General features: G+C 33.2%; 1 protein-coding gene across 1 annotated transcript; it reads left to right on the top strand.

Moving 5' to 3' along the window:
* Nucleotides 1-7616: 7616 nt before the first annotated feature.
* LOC118754213 lies at nt 7617-13964 on the top strand. Its single transcript, XM_036489079.1, has 2 exons — nt 7617-7722; nt 13025-13964. Exons 1-2 carry the CDS (start codon nt 7617-7619, stop codon nt 13489-13491), a joined length of 573 nt encoding a protein of 190 aa, XP_036344972.1. The 3' UTR covers nt 13492-13964.
* The last annotated feature ends 7132 nt before the right edge of the window (nt 13965-21096 follow it).

Raw genomic sequence — 21096 nt, 5'->3', positions numbered from 1 at the left:
AAAAAAAATCAAACTCTAACAGAAGAAAAATTAAAATAATAACAGGTTCTGTGCCAAATTTTTTCATTTGTTTTAAAGCCTGTTATGTTGCAAAAAAAAAACAGTTACTGATGAAGAAAACCGATGGATAAGTACGAAATAATGAGTGGTAAAATGAAGATTTTTTTGTATGAAAAATGAGCAGGAAATTTAGTTACTCATACGCCACGTACAGCTCGTATTTCTATAGTCGTGACAATGTGCGTCGCGGACAACATCCAGTTAAATAAATACAATAAAATATTTTGAATGGAGTTTCCTTCTACAACTTCATACTTATAAATGTACATATGTATAACAATAATAGATAACTGCTTGAAAATCACTTGGTAAACTATTCTAAACATACACACATACTATTTAAATAAATATGTATTGTGGATGAATAGTTTTCTGGCACTTGATCTTAAATTTATTTGCTTGCTTTCTATTCATTTAAGTATCTTTTTTAGAGATTTTCTAACCGCAACATTTTCTTCTACATTAGTCTGATGGCAAACTAAACGAGTACAAATACATACTATATAATCACAACTTCATAATAGCCTTTGGCAAAATGTCTTTTATTTATGTACGTTCAAGGATTAAAATAGTCCGCATACAATTTCGGTTTGACACAAAGCATGACTGCATGTCTATGTATGTACGGGTATGTATACAGGAAATGCCCAAAGCTGCAGAAAATAATTAACTGCCCACCAATATTTATATAACACATACATACATAGCTATGTGTGAGCGTGTTCGTTAACTCTGTGTGCCAGCTTAAATGCTCTATAAGTGCTTTGAGAATGTATGTGTGTGAAATTGAGGTGCCTCTAGCGATAAATAAACTTGTGCCAAATGGTTTCTTTCATGCAGCCACTACACTATTTTCACAACTTCTCTGCATTTAGTTTTTATTTTTTTTTGATTTTTTTTGCATGGCTTGTGTGTGCAAATGTTTGCTTTACTTCCGAGTGCACATCAAGAAAGGAGCTTTTCTTCGGTAGCTATAATATAGTGGAAATGAATGTGAAAAGCTGTGTTGGTTTTGAAGAAAACAAAAAAAAAAACAAAAAATAAAAATAAAAAACTTGCATTGCACATTGCAAACAAAAGTAAATGGAAGTCGCTTTAACGGTCAATTACCCGAAAGAAAGCAACAAAATGGCTGTCACATGTTCTCGTCATGCGGCAGTGCAGCAGGACGCCCGACAAGTTACTGATTGTTGCCCGGCAATGCAGTCATTTGGCAGGCCACTTAAAATGTGCACTGCAATTGGTCACAATGGAATGTGGAAAACACTTTGTTATAAATAAAACTTATTTTTTTCTTTGTTTAAACATATATTTTTTTAATGTGTAAGTCAAGCTTCAAGCTGTAAACTAGAAAATGAAATAGAATAGAAAAACACTCTTGTACCCCGTGATAACTTCATTTTCTAAGCCGACATGGTTTATGTGGCGTTGCTGGTTGCCGGTCTACCAGCGCCTGTGTCGCCTGTCGCCTGCCATTCGCCATTATGCCCACTTGCAACTGCATACAGCTTGCAGTCGCTCGCCTGCTCATCTCTCACTAGCTTGCTTAGTGTTTAGCGAATGACTTGCCTTTAGGCTCAACGCTGCATTTCCTGCGCTTGTCTACTTTTATTCTGCACAATGCGCAAGTTTTAAGGGAAGGTAGTAGCGGTCACCCCGCTTATAACTACTCTGCAAGCCGTGGTTGTTAAAGAATTCTTTGAGTTAGCCGGTCAGTCGTGATGGTATGCAACTATGCGCTACTTTGGCTATCTCTCGTCGCTTACGTTTTTGCTCTCTTGTTTTTTGTTTTTTTGCCGTTGAAGCTGCTGGCGAGACTTTGTGTCAAAGTTGTAGTTTTTATTTTACAAGCTGTTTTTGTGTTGTGTTTTTGTAAGTGTAACATTTCCGTTGGCGCATTGTGCGAGCGTTTCTCAACAGTAGCTATAGTAATGCTCATTTAATAATAATATTGTTATTGTTTTTGTAAGTCTTTTGTTTACTTACACTCGCACCCTTTAGCCACTTAGCCTTTACCTATTCACTTCAGCTATGTAATCGTAGTGCCGTTTCTCCATTTTGTTCTTGTTTTGGCGCTTATGCTTGTTTTTTGTATTTTTTTTCTTTTTGGTGTTTCGAGACTTTGCTGCATTCTGTAACTGTTTCTAGCTAGGCGCTTGCTCTAAGGTTTTTGTTGTCTGCCTTTGTTTGCCTCAAAGTGGCAACTGCTCGTCTTTGACTGGTTGCATGCATACCTTGTAGGATACAACTCAAACAAGTGAAAATCTTTTACATATTTTATTTCAGTTGAGTTTCAAAGCGGCCTATTTTGTATAAGGGAAGATTAGGATGCTGACCTGCCGACGATAAACAATGGTATTGCCATCTGCACTGATGGCTCAGAGTTGGAAAAATTGTTGTTGACGGCAGTCATATCGCCTATCTAAAGATTAAAGTGTCTCTCAGGAGGAGATCTTTGCCATAAGTCTGCTTGTCTTAGAAGAAGATTAAAATTTAAAAAAGAAAATATTATATACAGAAAACTTAATATTAAAAAGGAAAATATTTTTATTTAAAAAAAAATAAAAAATAAAAAATAAGCTCCTGAAAATTTAATGAAATAAAAAAACATATATTTCTCTTTTCTAAACAAAAAAATCTATAAATTAAAAGGAAATCAAAGTAACGAAAAAAACAAATGTAATTAAAAAAGGAAAAAAATACATACAATAAGTTTCTACAAATCAAATAAAAATTAAAAAAATTTATATATATTTTCTTTTTTAAACAATAAAATATATAGATTAAGAGAAAATCAAACTAAAAACGAAAAAAATAATAATTAAAAAAAGAAAATAGATTCTATGAATTAAATTAAATGAAATTAAAAAATATGCTACTTTTTAAAACAATGACATCTAATCATTAAAACAAAATTAAATTGAGAAAGAAAAGAAATACCTAAAATTACTTTCTAAAAATTAAATGAAATCAAAAAGTGTATTTTTTTCTTTTTAAAACAATCGAATTGAAAAATTAAAAAAGAAAAGAATTTAAATTTAAAAAGATAAAATAAACAGTGCCGCCCTAGGCTCGAAGTCGGATCTTTGGAATGGCACACCTGTACTTTGCTCACTCGGCCATTGCTAATGTTGCAGCGACGCGAGCTAACAGATATACAAAAATTGGTTTTCACCACGAATGGTGAACGAGAGAGCTTTTCTAAGACTTTTGCGCTAAAATATTAAAAAACTTTCGAACTACCTTGCCATTTCTCTTTCATTTGTCTTTTGAGGACAAGAATGGTTCTGAAACATTGAAGAAAGCGAAATGTACGCCTAGTCGCTGCAATGAGAGCAGGGTCTCTTAATCCGCGAAGCCCCAAAAACTACCTCAGTATTTTACCATGACCATAACTGGTTTGACAACTTATTTAGACTAATCGTACGAATTGCCGCAAAACTTGCGACCTGCTTGGCATGTAGGTCTACCAGAAGAAATTGTTGTTATCATCGCAAGCTGGACGCAAGTTTGGACTTTATCCAACCATAGCACTATACCAGGATAGAGAGCTGTGTTATTTTGGGTTCTATCCCCAATCATTTTCCTATTGAACTGCTTCAAGAGTATAGTGCTACTGTTGCTTTGCGCACTCTAACTGCAATATTTGGCCCGCAGTTTAGTTTGCTATATAGTATAAGACCGAGATATTAGAAAGGAAGTATAACCTCTTTGTCTTCTAAGGTATCCACGGTGATTCGTTTTGAAATACCTGTTCTGTCATTTCGCTATCGTTAATGTTGTTCTTTTCTACACGCTTCTACAATGCTCGATATAACAATATCGAAGCCCAGCTGTCCTCCATTGATTTGATTTCGGCGTCGAAAGTTCTATTGCAACGCACTGTGAGGAAACCTGTCTATAAATTTTCGTACATGGCAAGTCACTACGCATGTTTCTCTCCCTCCGATTAGTTGCTTTGAAGTGGTCAGCTTTTTGTTGCTGTCTTTGAAAATTTTAATATGTGTATACAGCCTGTAGGCGCATATACTTGTGCATACGTTTACATGCGCTATTGTGCAACCCTTTCGAGTAGGGAGTTGTGTTGCTTTCTGTTCTGTTTTGTAATGCAATCAGAAGTTCAATTGCCGCTAGCATTCAGATCTCATTTTGCATTTCATGGAAATCTTTTTGCAGCCATTTTCCATACCATAACATTCACTCAAATGTTTTTATGCTTTCTTATTCATCCGTCTTCACCGTCTGTAAAGGGTGAAATGAGTTGTGCATCTTACTGTTGTTTCATTTAGTGCATTCTCGTTTCTGTAACTCAAGTACTCTCGAAAATAATGACAATTTGCAAATAATTTATTTATACTTACTTACTTAGCTACCTAAAAGCTGCATATGTTGATGGAAATATTTCCCCGGAACTTGTCATTTTATACGAAGGCAGTTTGATGAGTTGGTGAAGGTAAAACTTTCAGAAAGCCCTATTTGGTGCATTCATCAAAAAATGCATTTGTATATGACTTTGACAATTTTTTAAAAGTTGAATTATTTTCGTACCCTGCAGGGAAAGCTACTAGTTGTGAACTAGAATTCTACCAGTTTGCGTTTCAGCTCAACTAGTTCATGTTCTATCCTTTTTCAATGTTAGTGACTGGTATTTTTAACATTGCGATGTCCTACGAGATGTCAGTTGTCAGGCTATGCATCAGCATCTACTAGTATAAATACTCGTAGCATCATACCAGTTGATGAGGTAGTCTGCCAATTCATGCCCCGTGAAAAGCATTAGTGTGCCTTTTAGCTCGCGACGCTCCAGCAGTCACAATGGCCGACAGAGCAAAGCACTCGCGTGTTAAGCCTGAGGTCCCAGGTTCAAATCCTGACGCAGGAAAAATTTTCTTATTTTCTTTTTTTTATTTTATTTTTATTTTTAATAAATTTATTTTTTTGTTTAGGCTGTTTATTGTAATTTTTAAATTTAATAAAAAAAATATTTTTGTTTTATTTCTTTGTTTTTATAGCACAAGCATTTCTTCCTAAATGTTTTTTTGTAATGCAATTAGATTTTCAAATTTGTTATTTATTTATAAATTGAATAAATTGTTTTTACTTACATTTATTTAACTTTAAAAATCTTAACCACCTCCAAGCGGCCTCGAACCTGCGATTTCAGAACCAGAACCAGTAGTCTTCACGTGACGCCACAGCCGACATTTGTAAGAAAAGCAATTAATTGCGTTTTATTTTTGGCTTTGGCAATTCAAAGGCAGATGCCGCTGATCGCCTAAGTTCTTCGAAATTGTCGAACTGGTAGGCACATACTAGTTAATGAACTAGTATTTTTTCTAACTGGTTTGGCTTTTCACTGCAGGGTAGTTATGGCTTACATTTTTTTTCGAAGAAAACAATAATTTTCGAAGTGAAACTTCTTTAGCGGGGGTTGGTTGGTTGGGAGTAAATTGACAAATTCAAACGAAATTGCAACGGAAATGGTTGGGGCTGAAACAAGTGCTTCTTGAGTGTAAGCACATCGTATCAATTTAACAAAACTTAAAAGGTTAAAGAATAAAACAAAAAGATGAGAATGAGGATACCGGTAAAAGTAAAGATGGAGATAGGGAAGAAAGATTAAAATAAAGGTAATTATAGAAAAAGGATATAGATAGAGATCAATCTGGAAACTATTTTGGGATTTTAGATATTTTCGGGATTGTTATCGATATTTTTATCGATTTTGTTATCGAAATTCTTTTATAGATTTTGCTATCGATATCTTCGGGACTTATAGATATAATAATCGATATTTTTTTGATTATGTTATCGATTGTGTAACCGATATTTTTAACGATTTTGTTATTGGTTTTGTTATCGATATTGTTATTGGTTTTGTTACCGATATTGTTATCGATTTTGTTGTCGATATTTTTATCGAATTTGTTATCGATATTTTTATCAATTTTGTTATCGATGTTGTTATCGATTATTTATCGTTTCTGTTATCGATTTGATTAGCGGTTATTTATCTATTTTATTATCAATTACTTATCGATTTTTTTAGCGATATTTTTATCGATTTTGTTGTCGATATTTTTATCGATGTTGTTGTCGATATTTTTATCGATTTTTGTTATCGATTATTTATCAATTTTGTTATAGATATTTTTATCGATTTTGTTATCGATATTTTATCGATTTAGTTATCAATTATTTATCGATTTCGTTATCGATTATCGATATCGTAAGTTTCACTTCTCAAGCGTGGCCCAGGCGCACTTACTTTTTTTTCTCAATTGTCGCACGCGGCGTCATTGTCTGCAGAGTTATGGCTCAGTTATGCATACTTAGCAGTGCATGAGAGTTGTCACATAGAGAATCGGTTAAATGAGCTTTTCGTGTAAGCAGTTAGCCAACGCACAGCGTAACATATGTAGAAGTCTGTTGGTTTTTGAATGCTACGTAAAAATACATGCTATGCAGTGCAGTGCAAAGTATGTATAACTGAGCTATAACGCTGCTTTTTGCTCTGCAGTGGTGTCCAAGTGTTACGCTTGGAGTATGTTTATTCTACGGGTATTGCGTTAAAGCTGCACAGCTATACGCAATAATTCCCGAATCTGACGTCATCATTCGTGCATTCTGAGAAAAGTTATTATCACTACGACTTATTCACCTTTTGTTGATGATACAAGCAGGTGTCCTTCTTGGAGGAAGTTGCTCGATATATAAATGTACATCTCTCTTTACTCCCAACCTAGAATAAATAAACAAACAATTTTGCATCATAGCAGAATATGTTGTAGATAATTTATCTAGCAGAGTGTGACCTCTATAGGTCTAAATAAATGGGAAAAATTTCATATTTTCCAAAGTGTCGGAGAACAATTCCATTGCGGAGAAATGCGGAATTTCTTCGAACCCACAACTGTTTCACATTCTTCTTTCCAATGTATAAGTACTAGTTTCAGTATTTAGATACTCCAATATAAAATTTTGAAAATAATTACGTGTAGTCAATTTAAATATACAAAAGGAACTTTTAAAGTCAAACATAGATGTCCATATGCACTTGGGATACTAATTTTCAGAAGTGATAGTTACGCATCGTTTAGTGGTAATTTTTATTACACCAATTATGGAGGCTATTTATTTTTGTGTTTGACCTAGCCTGAGGCCTGTCCACAAGTAAATCAAGTTTCTTTACATTGCCAGTACATTAAGTACACACCAACACACACGCATAAATTTCATCGCTGGGATATTTTGTATACGTACATATGTATATACATACAAATTTATATGAAACTCTACCAAAGTGTGACCCAATTAACAGTTGCTGCAACATAGTTGTTATCGAAATGCGAACAATAAAATTCAGGAAGCCAGCGACACAGAAAAACACTGAGATTGCATTTTAGGTAGAAAAACACTGCACCAAATAGAGAATTTTCCAAAAAAAAACAAAAAAAAAATACTATACATAAAAGTAACCGGGTATGCAGTGATTGCAACTGCAACAAATTTTAATGCTACAAATTTTGTAAACTGCTACATTTTGCTGTGGGATAATGGTGGAAGTTGAAAAATGCGAAAAGCCATTCACTTTATCGGCCACTTCCAGTTGGTTGGTTGGTTGGTTGGCTGGTGTGCCTGACATGGCGACGGATGTAGCAGGTGAGTGGCGCCAGCAGTGGTGGATACGTATGTACCTACATACATACATATCTACTTAGAAAAGCTATGTATGCATTGTGCAACTTCTTAGCAGTGCGTAACTTTGTGAACTTTTTGCGTGGCAGTTGCTGCTGAATAACTATGTATGTATTGGGGTGGTCCTAAAAGTATCAACGTGTAAATTTTTTATGGCGCATGCCTTTATTTTGTTATATGCATATAATGACAACATCCACGAAAAATTCCAAATTTCAAAAAAAAAATTAACAAGTCGGTTCAAAAAAAATAAAAAAATTTTTTCGCAAATTTTGATTTGAAATCTGATAAATTGGATAAGTTATTTGAACACATATTAAAATCATAAACTTGCTTGAGTTATAGCTGGTCAAAATCAAAATTTTGTAAAATTTTTGCTTAAAAAAAAAAATAATTTTTTTCAAACTCTTGCAGTGAGTGACCCCTGATTTTATTTTTATTTATTTTAAATCTTAATGGATGCTTCATTTTGTACGTAGAAAAAAATAAAGGGGATGTTGATTGTTAAGGATCACCCTAGTGTGCTTGTATATTTTTTTACAAGTGCTGATACTTTAGGAAACAACTTAAACAAATAATGTTCTCTTATCGGGCAATGGATATGCACCAATGTACATATGTGTGTATGAGTGTTTGCAAAAACATATCGAACATTTTTTTCCAAAGTGTATTAGCTTAAAACTTGTAATTTAAAAGGAAATACTTCCTTTGCCCATACGATTGATATTTGGTAAGACATAATGGAAAGTTACAGTTGCTCGACTATATTCAATGCCTACTCTTTCGTCCTCGTTTGCTCCTCCTAAGCAACGTAAGAAACTCGTGTGCGAGAGGCGGCAAGCAGTAAAAAGAGAGGGAGAAGTCAGCAGAGTATGTTCACCTTGTAGTGCAGCTGCAAACGGTTGTGTGTTTTTGAGCAAACGGCTAGTATTTAAAAATTTCTTCAGCATAGAACGAGAACTTGGTGGCAACTACGGCAAACGTTCAGAAGGCCCCGACTTAACGGTATGCAACTAGAATGTCAGGACTCTTAATTGCGAAGGTGCCTCTGCCCGGCTGGTTGGTGTGCCATTTCCAATTGATATAGCAGAAGAAAAACAATTGGCGTGCCCAAGAAGAAGAAAATTTCGATCTTATTATACCTCTTAGGGTCGCAATCGACTGCCTTTTTGAACGAAAAGCCGAAATTATTTTTAGCCCAACTCTTTCACCACACAAGAGTTAGGGAAGTCTGTCGAATAGAAGTAAGGCGCTTATGGAATCGAAAGGGGCATCTAGGGAACTAGTGCTTAGCGTAGTCATCAGCGCTAGTACGGATATCTCATACCATCCGAAGGGGCTTCGAGAACCTCCGATCAGGGGCATCGCGGTATGCCGCATGGGCGAGAAAGCAGCACTCAGACCATCCGTATATAGTTGTTGTTGCAAACAGTTCAATTTTAATTGTTTTCGCATTTTGTTTTAATTAGTTTTTGAAATTAAACTTCATAATAAAGATAAATGTTCAGATGTAGAATGATAAAAAATGATGAAAATAAGAATATTAAATTAAAAATTTAAGAGAAGGACGAAAATGAAAACATATGTATGTATAAGAACTGAGTAGTCCACTTGCAAACAGCGTTATGTGATTTTATAATAGACTACGACAACAAATAACATCTAAATTTAATCCTTTTTTTTATTACCTGAAAATTTAGATAAACAAGAGCCTAATAACATTTAAAAATAAAATCGCAGTTTGGTAGTTTATGCAAATTTTATATTAAACAAGTAAGAAAGTCTAAGTTCGGGCGGAGCCGAACATTAAATACCCGGCGCAAGTATTAAATATATGTTTTTTTCACCTTTACGAAACCTACCGCTAGATGGTAAGCCGGGGTGTATCAATTTTGAGTAAATTAGCGTCCTTAAATTTCGAAATATTTAAGTTTCAATTTTGAATAAGCATCAATTTTGAATAAATTAGCTTTAATATTTACTGATTTGTCGAAGATTTTGTATTTCTCTAAATTACCGTTATATGGGGTGTGGGCGTGGTTATTGTCCGATTTTAAAAATTTCCAGCCATTTGGTATGCTGTACCAAGGCCAACAACTGTGCCAAGTTTAGAATAGATTGGTGCAGCGGTTATCAAGATATACACATGTAACCATAAGTGGGCGTGGCTACGCCCATTTTCCAAAAATTTATAATACTCTTATTTTTCGTCTAAAAATTGTTGTAAATATAAATTTTGAGTGAATAATCTTCAGTAGATACTAAAATATCGCAGTTTTCGTATTTCCGAAAATTACCGTTATATGAGATGTGGGCGTGGTTATCGTTCAATTTTTAATTTTAGTTTGCTCTATCAGAGCCAACAACTGTGCCAAGTTTGGAAGAAATTGGTGCAGCGGCTACGAAGATATACACATGTTACCATAAGTGGGCGTGGCTACGACCATTTTCCAAAAATTTATAATATTCTTATTTTCCGTCTGAAAGTTATTGTAAATATCAATTTTGAGTGAATTATCTTCAGTAGTTACTAAAATATCGCAGTTCTCGTATTTCTGGAAATTACCGTTATATGGGAAGTGGGCGTGGTTTCAGTCCGATTTCGCCCATTTTCAATACCAACCTACCTTGGATTAACGGAAACCTACATACCAAATTTCGTTGAGATATCTCAATTTTTGCTCGAGTTATCGTGTACACGGACGGACGGACAGACGGACGGACAGACAGACATGGCTTAATCGATTTCTCTATTCATTCTGAGCATTTATGTATACATTTGTCTATATCTATCTCGATTCGTTTTGGTTGTTACAAACAACCGTTATGTGAACAAAATTAATATACCCTTGTGCACAAGTGCGCTCGGGTATAAAAATGTAGTATAGCAAGTTTTGAAACAGTAACAAAAAATACAATCCCTTTTTACTGTTAAGTAGCTCATGTCCCTAGTCTTTGTCTAAGTAAGTATTACTATAGTAAGTCGTTAGGATTAGACACAGATTAGAGACATGAGGCATTTCACGTTAGTAAGAGTTTTTAGAGAGAGGACCACCGATATGTATCATCAAAAATTTAGTTATCGAAATTTATCAAGTCATCGAAATTTATCGAGTTATCGAAGTTTATAATAATCGAAATTCATCGGGTTATCCATATTTACTTACCGAGTTATTCGAAGTGATGAATGTTTATTGAGTTATCGAAATTTATTGAGACAGAAACTTAGTAGTTAAAATTTACCAATAGCTATCTAGTTAAAAAAATGTATGGGATTATTGAAATTTGTCAGGTTATGAAATTTATCAAGTTATCAATGTTTACTGAGTTATCAATATTTATTGTGTCTTTGAAACATATCGATTCATCGTATTGTATCGAGTTCTTTCAATTTATCGAGTTATCGAAATTTACTGGTTTATAAAAGTTTGTTGATGTATCGAATCGAAATCTTCAAAGTTTATCGCGCTATCGAAATGTTTATCCAGTTATCTCTATACATATTTCGAGATATATAAATTTTCCATTTAACAAGTCTGGTCATTTATGTATTTGTTTAACTGACTATCTGTAGCAATTGTAAGCTACATCCCTCTTAACTTTGTAACTGTACTATTTAATTCTATTTCCCTCTATACCTTTTAATTTAAACATGCATATTTTCATGTAATTAAGAAATCTGTTAGACTTTGCTATGCTCGTATGTTCTTGGTTTTGTAATAATTATTACTTGTTGTACTGTAAAGGATGAGACATCTTATTGCGCTAACTATAAGATTCTTTAAATAAATTAAATTATGTACACAGTTATCGAAATTTAACGATAGTCATCGAAATTTAACGAGTTATAGAATTTTGTCGAGTTATCGGTATTTTTTAATTCATCAAGTTATAGATATGTATCGAATTTCCGAAATTTATCGACTAACTAGTATGTGTCGATCAATCCAAATTCATAGTCTTTAAAATTGCTCGGGTTATCTAGAAATATCGAGCTAACACGATTTATCCAGATTGCGAAACATATCAAGCTAACGAAGTTTATCGATATCTAAATCTAAATCGATGTCTAATTTTTCCTCAAAAAAGTACTTCAAATATTGGCGACGTAAAAAAAAGAGTTACCTATAGAAGTTAAACAGAGTGTAGGTTTTGCAGAAGCTGACGGGTTTATTAAAGGTTTCCATTTCATCTAAAAAGCAACTGGTATCAGTTTTGCCGCGAATCATTTTTAGTGGTAGCCAAATTCCTTTAAAAAAGGGCTAAAAAAGAGCTAAAAACAGTCGTTGTGGCTAAAAATGGTAGCTAAAATTTTTTACTTAATATATAATATTAATATTAATATAATACAAGCATACATGCAAACATTTTCATTTCTTTACAAATGAGGTCGAGGAAAGATCAAAATGATTAGAGCCGAAATTTCATAATTTTTCTAGCATTTTGTTATACATTGTTTTTTTTTTTTTAATTCACAACTGCAATATCGTTAAGTTAATCTTCCACAAACACGGATTTGACTCATATAGTGCAAGAAATTTACGCCAAAATACTTTTTACTTAGAAAATTGAGCTAATTTCACCCCTCACGACACCAGCATGCTGGTACAATCATAAAATTTTCAAATAGTTTTTGAAGTCACACCAGCAGCTGGTACAATCACACCACAAGAACATACACGGTCAATCGACTTGATGGGCAATTTAACAAATTAAGCATATTAAGGGCCGTAAACTTATCTATTTTAAACTATAGTTAAATCGTTAATAGATAAGTTAACAGCCCTAACACTTTTACAGTATGTATGTATGTAAACGTAAGGCACATACAATACATATATGTATATATATCAGTCTTTCTTAGTTTAAAAATTCATCTCTGAAAAAAAATAGATCGAATTAAGTATACACAACTTTTTCATGCCAGGTATAAATAAATTCTGCAAAGGGCTAAAAAAAGGGCTAGGGGCAATTTTAAATTTATGTGGCCAAAAAAAGTATGTGGTAGCTAAATCTAGCCACCAAAGGGCTAAAACGGCAACACTGACTGGTATTGGTTAACATCAAAAATAGCTCATTTTATTGCAGGGATATCGTTGCTTGGAGCAATTCACTTACTCAAACTTTTATTCATTCATTTCTTGAGTACATAAAAACAAAGTTGTTGCATACGAGTATGCACATTCACTCACTTATTCAGGGGTGCACATTTTATTGCCTCATCTCTTATTTTAACTTTCTTTCTTTTTATTCTTTTTACTTGCAGGTGAACATCCTGCTGCAATGCAACACAATTCGAGCAGCATGTATAGCGGTAATTTCTACTGTAGCATTTGTTGTATGCTCTTCACCATTTTCACGTGCTGTTTGCAACATTTCCTTGCAACAACAACAGCAGCTGCAACGCTACTCACCGTGGCAACAAGAAGTGCCACAACCAAATGCAGTAAAAGCAACAATACCAGCAGTGGCTATAAAGCGCCGCCGACAGCGTCATTGCGCCAAGCAGCCGAACAACAGACAGCAAGAGCAACAGCTACAGTGGTTGCCGAAAGCAGGTGCAATAGAATAGGAAGTAGCAACAATAATTGCAGTCAAAGCCACAGTTCCAGCCTAAGCGGAAGCCGCAGCCGCAGCCACAGCCTCAGCTTCAACCTAAGGTGCATTAGCATTAGTGGTGCAACCTCAAGAAGTTCGCATGCAACACGCGCATTCAGTGAAATTACGAGATGAAGATGAAGCTGTTGTGGCCAAGCATGCACAGCACACACAGACACATTCGCACCTAAACATACGTACATATATACATGCATTGTTACTCCAAAACAAAAAATAAACACGCCTCATTTCAAAAACGCCCACACACACACACAAAATGAAGTAATTGATGCAACAGTTGCGCAGCTATAAAAGCCGCACAAGTGGCGCGTCCTTTGCGAAGGTGGAAAACCGGCTGACGCTCGTGGAGAATACGCTGCGCTCTCTAAGATGCAAGGCGGTGAGTTGGAAGTAGAAAAAGGAAGTGGAAGCATTAAAGTTTAAGCACTCAAGCGCTGAAAATGTCTCAGTGCAAACGTCCTATGCTTCGTTGCGCCGCACACAGCAGCTTCGGCTGATTCGGCGTTTTCATAGCACGCAATCTTAATAAAGCTAAGTAAAAAAAAAAAGCCGGAAAGAGCCTAGCAAGAAGTGAGCCCGCATAGCGTTGCGACCTGCATTTGATTTAGAGTGGCACCTGCGCCCGAGGGAGGTGGGGGGGAATGCTGTGGCGTGGTAGGTAGGCAGGACTTAAGGATTTAAGTGCGTTTCTTGCTTTCAGCATTTATTCGCTATTTATTTTTGAATTTTCCTGCATTCGCAGTTGCTAAACTCAGCGGCAAGTTACCCCCGGGCTTTGTAATATTAACGAAATTACATTTTCCACACAAATTCTACACAAACCCAAAACAAACATATTTAAGAAACTACTGATAATAAGTTAAGCTGTAGAGAAAATTCGCACACACACACACTTATCTACCATTATAAATGCAAAATACATATATATGTATATCCCAAAAACTAACTGTAGCGAAATTTAAGATGAAAACTTGTAGTAAAAATTAGTTAATAAAAAAAAAGAACAAATAAAACAACAAAAAAATCATCAAAATAAAGTAAGGAGATTAGCATAGCGACACTCGTACATAAATAATTTAAGCACAATTAAGCAAGCTGGAATGTAAAAGAGCAAAGGGTGCAGTTTTTATCATGAAGAACATCAATTAAATTGTTGTTGTATTGGAGGGAGTTTATATATGTATGTATCTATAAATATGTAGGCTACAAATTGTAAGACTTATTAATCGTAGTTGAAATCATTGGAGTGCATATACAACAAAAATTAACAAATGTACACATATGTATGTATGTAATCGTATATTTAATTTAAAAAAAATGTTCGATTTCGTTGCGTTCACAGTTTGAAAATCCAGAGTATGTGTCCCAATTATGATCACCATACATATAGTAAGTCTACTTAAGGTTCGATGCTGATCTGGTTGCTAATGCTCAAAACGTCTACCGCGCGGCTGGACAGGTTTATCTTACCTAACTCCTAAATGGATGCATTAAATTTCCAAACCCGCTTGGGAAAGAAAATTCGGTTTTCATTTACTTATCGACGGCTGAGTGGAAGATCGACGCCCTATCTCAGATTGAAGAACGCACCAATTCAGAATTAGTTTCAAAAACGCCCTATCTAAGCTGCCACATCAAAAACATCAGAGTTAGGTCGATCTTCCACTCACCCGTCGAATTATGGAACGTCAGGTAGTCTCAAATACATACGTATGCACGTATGTTTGCGTGTAATTTGAGTAATTGAAGTCAGTGCCATTTAATATGTAGTTAAATTAATGACTGGGATAAAAGAATAAAGAAGCATAAATTAAATTTAATATTATTTGTAATATAGCTGTAATTAATATTAATTAGCATTGCCTTGCAGGCTTTTTTGGTTTTTTTTTTTTCTGCAAGTGCGCGGCCGCTGTAATTTAGTAGTTAGAAGTGCGCCCTTCCATTTCGTAGGACCTGATTTCGAGCCCACTTTCCGACCAACATCGAAAACAAAATTAAGAAAAAAATTTTTTCTAATAGCGGTCGCCCTTCGGCAGGCAGTGGCAAACCTCCGAGTGTAATTCTGCCATGAAAAACAGCTTCCCATAAAAATACAATCGCCTTTCGGAGTCGGCGCAAAATTGTAGGTGCCTCCCCTTTGTGTGACAACATTAAGGCGCACGCAACAAAACGGATGAGAAGCTCGGCCAAAAATAACATATTGTGTAGCGCCAATCTATATACTATACTCTATACTATATGTATGTATGCAAATATAGATGGTAAATTATAACCGTGCATTAAAATCATGCATTAGCTAGTAGTTTAATCATAAAGACAATACCTGTATGTATGTGTGTATTACATATATCGCACGTTTAATAATATTGAGAAGTATTTCAACATTTCAATTTTGTGGGAAAACACGAGCAAAATTTGATCAATTCATACAGCTGGTATACAAAAAGACACTTGAAAAGACCCATTACTTCGCTATTTTTGGGAAGCTTAGCCATCTGTTAAGCTGAACATGTTCTACATATCAAGCTTTTTAGTTGTATGATGAAATCCCCAAAAACGTAAATTTTGAGTTACATGTGTATATTATTAAACGTGCGATATATGTACAAACATGTACAGTGGCGGTCAAAAACGGATGAATGGTTTTAAACTTTTAATAATTACAATATTTTTCAAGCTAAATTTTTTTGATATTTTTTTATAAAAATATGGTTCATGCTTTTTACAGAACTTAGAAAAAATTCCACAAATTTTTATCTAAATTTCGAGCTTTTTAATTAGAATTTTTAGATATTTTTTGGGTATGCAGTTAACAAGCCTGTAAAATTCTAGTAAAATAAATGCCAGTTTTGAGCGGCTAAAAAATTGCATTGATTTTAAAACATTGTTTTTTTTTTGCTCGCGGCAAACGGACTTGCGCATATTCTTTCACAAGAAATTTATGTTTATATGGAAAAAAGTGCTAAACTGCCTCAAGAAAAAAAATATATATTAAAAATCAATGCGATATTTTAGCCGCTCAAAACTTGCATTTATTTTAGTGGAATAAGCTTGGCTTAAGCTTTCTAAAAATTCTGGTTAAAAATCTCGTGATTAAGATGAAATTTTTGTAAGTTCTGTGCAAAATTTGAAACTGTAATTTATATAGTTTTTGTTAAAGCATAAACTATATTTTTATAAAAAAATATCAAGAAAATTTTAGCTTGAAAAATATTGCAAATATTAAAAACGAAACACCATTCATCCATTTTTTACCGCCACTGTGCACACGCATATAAAATACACACATAAATACATATGTATGCACGTGATTGTATTACATTTTTGCTAGATTTGATAATTTATTACATTTTAACTTTACACCACAAACACAAATAATTGAGATTATTATTATTTTTTATCGCAGCCAATTTAAATTGTATGCAAAATAAAATAATTTGATTTATTGAAAAAATTTTATCAATTTGATACACAAGTCAAACGAATAGTAAGGGAAACTGATAAATTCTATGAAATAATTAAATAAAGATGGACGGTAAGTTGCACATAATTAATTTTTCATTACACTAAATAGCCTGTTTTTAATGTTTAAACATACTTGTTTAATGACTCACTTTTACTACTTTTCAGAACTTTTGCCTACAATTTTCGACTTTCTGTTTGATAAGAATGAAATTAGTAAGTTAATAGTAAAAATGTATTTTTAAAACAAGTTTTCTAAGTACGAACCAAGTCGGACTCTAAATACCGGTTTCCCAATGTCTCGACTCCTGCGCCACCTAGAGGATTATTTCGTCTTTCATATTACATTGTGAAGATTCAAGTCACTAGGAACTATTTATTTTTCAATTAGAATATTTTTCACATTAAAATAGCCCTCGGTTGAGTTTCTTACTTTTCCAAGATTTTTTTTTTACTAATTTCCTATGCATCCAGTTAGACCTTAATCATTCGTAAATCGTAAATTTTTGATTTTTAACAAAGTTATACCAACCAACAGTATAAATTTTTATAGCGTTGCATATATGCTGAGGCCTTATGTGCCAGTCCGGTCGAGTTGGTAAGGCAATTTTCTTCTTTTTGGTGAAGGTATTTGATGGTATGCAGGAGTTGGTCAGTACTTGGAGGTATCAGTATGAAGAAGTTTCGAGTAGCCGGATGAACCACGACTCTAGGAATCTGCCTCTTTGAGTCTTAAGGATGCAATAACGGCTATCTTTCGAGCTATTAAGTCAAGCGAAAGTAGATGTGAAAGTAGATGTGTAGCTGACAGTTCCATTATGTTTTCATCTCAGAGCAGCTCACTATCGAGAATTATACCCAAACTTACAGATATTTATATCAAAAGCCGTTTCGCTAGCGTAGAGTCAAAAGTTATTAAGTTTTTTTTTTTTTTTGTAAAAACTCATAATTTAATATATGAGGCAAGAGAAATTAAAAATGCAAAGGCTCCAAAAGTATTATCAAGCTTAGTGACGAGTCCTTCGAAATCGTATGATGATTCTGATTTTGAGTCTGATTTTTTTAAACACGCAAAATGTTTTATTCAAAGTTTTGCAAAATGCTTAGAGAAAACGGCTATGCGTAGTTTTTTCCTTTGCTGTAAAATTAAAAAAAAAAAATTGACCTTTCGCTCTAGGCTAGCCAACTGTTTTTTGCGATGGCCTTCTATTTATCTAAAAGATTTTTGTATGGGCAATAATTTTAGGCCTTTTTTTTTCAAGTTCAAACTTGAATGGACAGTACTTGATTGTGGAAATATTTTCGTCAAGCTACATAAATTTTTAGTAAAATTAAAAAAAAAACTCTTATTCAGGATATTTTCAACAACACTTAAAATTGACCAAAAACTGAACTAATTTTTAAACTTGTCGTGCCTAAAAAAATAATTTTATATTGCAAACTGCAGGGCAATGCCACTTCCGAACGAGTTTTTTTTCAGCTAAATATAAGCAGTTTAATTTACATTTTAACTTAATTTTAGAAATCAACTCAATCGCGAAATTGCCACATTGAATATCAATCGATGAGTAAATGCAATGCGCATAATTTGTATACATATTTATATACTTTTGTAAATGTGCTCGGTTAATTTCGAACACCTGTATGCGGACACACATACACATGCATACATACATACATATGTACGTGCAGTCACTTACGACGGTCAGTGTTAATTGCCACTGAATTGAGTTCAATAGCAAATACAATTGAAATAATAAAAATACATATATGTACATACATACACATATTTATATATATTTGTACATAAAGCTGGAGTATCTATTTATAAATAATAAGCAAAGTAAATAAAAATCAATAGAATTAAGTTATTTTTAAACGTAATTAAATTTTCATTAAAATGCAGTAAACCTCACAATGAGGTCAATGAACTAAACGCAGTGTCTGTAAATACAGCTAGTTTTCGGAGATAACATGTGCATCAGAAGAATATTTATGTAGTAGTTGGACAAAAATTTAAAATTTAGACAAAAAGAGATTCAATAGATTTTCATACAGAAAAAGTTATAGAAAGCAGGAGGTGTAAAACGAAATTTGAAGGAAATATCAAATAAATAAAATTCAAGTATTTAGTAGTAAGTAAAGAATATAGGAAATAAAATGAGTACCAATGAGAACATATACTTATGTATATGTATGTAATGGTAGAAGAACTTACTTGCAAAAATATAAAGTGTTTTTCTACAAAAAAAAAATAAAAAAACAACTATGCAAAACCAAAAGTTTTTTCCCTAAACCCTCGAATACATGTATATATAAATAAGTAACCTTTTGATTAGAATTTTTTTTTTTTTTTGTGAAAAATATATAAAGCAAATAGTACATTAAGAAACCGGGGATAAATTTTATTTGGCATTTTGCATATTTCATATGCACATTAGGGTGCTCCAAAAAAAATGCATTGAAAAGTTAAAGTTGACTTTTAATGCTTTCACCCCCTAGGATTGTTATATTTCGAATAAAATATACCCCTATTTTTTTTTGGAATCAAAACATATATACATATCTAGAGGTCGCTCAAGGTTTTCCATATATTTTATATGGGAAAAAACCATATAGCGTGAAAATAGCCTATAATTCTTGAAAATCAATATTTTTCGATTAGAAAACTCTGGTTCTCTTCAGGAGACTTCCAATAATAATGCACAATTGTTGAGTTTGCCATTTTTAAATACATACCTGCGATTTTTTCAGGATCCCCCATTGCATTTTTGGGGTTTTTAGGTGCTCAAATTATTTAGTGCTATAAATGGGTTATTATTGAAAATCTCCTGCAGAGTAATAAATTTATGCGATCTAAAAATATTGGTTTTCAAGAATTTGATATTATTTCTACAAAAAAAATCTTTATTCCTTTACAAACTACATGGAAAACTTTGAGCACTTCGAGCGACCTCTGGGTTAAGATGTTGATTTCGAAATAAAAAAAAGAAGAAATTTTGTTTTGGTGACAGCCTTAAAATTCTCACTTTATTTTTTTTTTGGGGGGGACCACCCTAATTTAGATACATACAATCGTATGTATATGCAATATCAAAGCTTGAACATAAAACCTGTTTATAAATGTCTGGTAATTTGAAAATTGGACTAAAATTATTTGTAGTTTAAGAGCTAGTAATAATTTTTTGTCTAAATAAAAACAATTAACATACATTTTTTTGAGCATAAATTTTTTGTAATTTTAAAATTTTAAATAATTTTTAAACAACTAAAAGACCGGTCATAACAGTTTTCATATATCAAAAAAATATATATTTTTTGATATTTAAGAACTAGACATTAATTTCCTCTATTAAAAAATTTTACAATTTTTTTAAAAACACATTTTCGCTTACTTAAATCTCCAGATAAATTTTAAAGTTGGACATATATTTCTTCCGTTCGAAAATTAGATATATGGTTAGAATTGATAATAAGTGGATTTCTGAGCAATCATGTGAATAAATTCTTTGACATACCAAACTTTTACTAATTATTTAGTTTTCTATATCTAGTCATCTGGAAACACACCTTTTTTTGGATTAGTTAAAGACTAAACTGAATCTTTTGAAAAGTAAAAATCCGTTCACAAAGCGTTTTTAATTTAAACAAGTAAGAGCAAGGCTGTCTTCGGCTATGCCGAAGGCTTCATACCTTTCATGAACATCTGCAAATTTTACTTTGACAGATTACTGCTTTTGAATACATGTGCATACATTGATAGAGGAGTTACATACTTATATAAAAAATCGCATCTAAAAAATCGGAGGTATGGAAGATATACTTTATATGGCACCAATCTAAGTGATTTTCACTGCTATGTGATCGGTATGTAAACCGGTAACACAATTTATTGGGTTTAGTTTCCTACATAAAGGAGATATATGGCAAAAACTGGTATCTGAACAATCAGTGCTATAGGAGATAAAGCTTATACAGCATAGATTTTGATGATTTTCTCAGTAGACTTTGTATTATTATTTATAAAATATCTTACGAAATTTATCGGTTTTAGCTGTTCAAATAAAGAAGTTTTACAGTAAAATCCCATATCTGAACAATCAGATGTATGGAAGATATATGTTGTAGTCATCCGATCCTTGTTATTTTCACTGTAAGTATTCTGTTAATAATGAGAGAAAATGGTGCAAAGTTTCATGTTCCTAGCTGCATAAATGGAGGAGTTATAACGAAAAATTTTATATCTGAACAATCAGT

The sequence above is a fragment of the Rhagoletis pomonella genome, unplaced genomic scaffold (assembly GCF_013731165.1).
Source record: "Rhagoletis pomonella isolate Grant_MI unplaced genomic scaffold, Rhpom_1.0 Rhpom_scaffold_03555, whole genome shotgun sequence".
Lineage (NCBI taxonomy): Eukaryota > Metazoa > Arthropoda > Insecta > Diptera > Tephritidae > Rhagoletis > Rhagoletis pomonella.
Note: the sequence above shows the minus strand (reverse complement) of the source record. Positions and strands in the feature narration are given on the sequence as shown.

Coding starts and splice junctions, on each gene's coding strand:
- LOC118754213 (XM_036489079.1), top strand. CDS start 7,617: ATGGTGGAAGTTGAAAAATGCGAAAAGCCATTCACTTTATCGGCCACT. Junction 7,723..13,024: donor CATGGCGACGGATGTAGCAG/GTGAGTGGCGCC, acceptor TTTTACTTGCAG/GTGAACATCCTGCTGCAATG.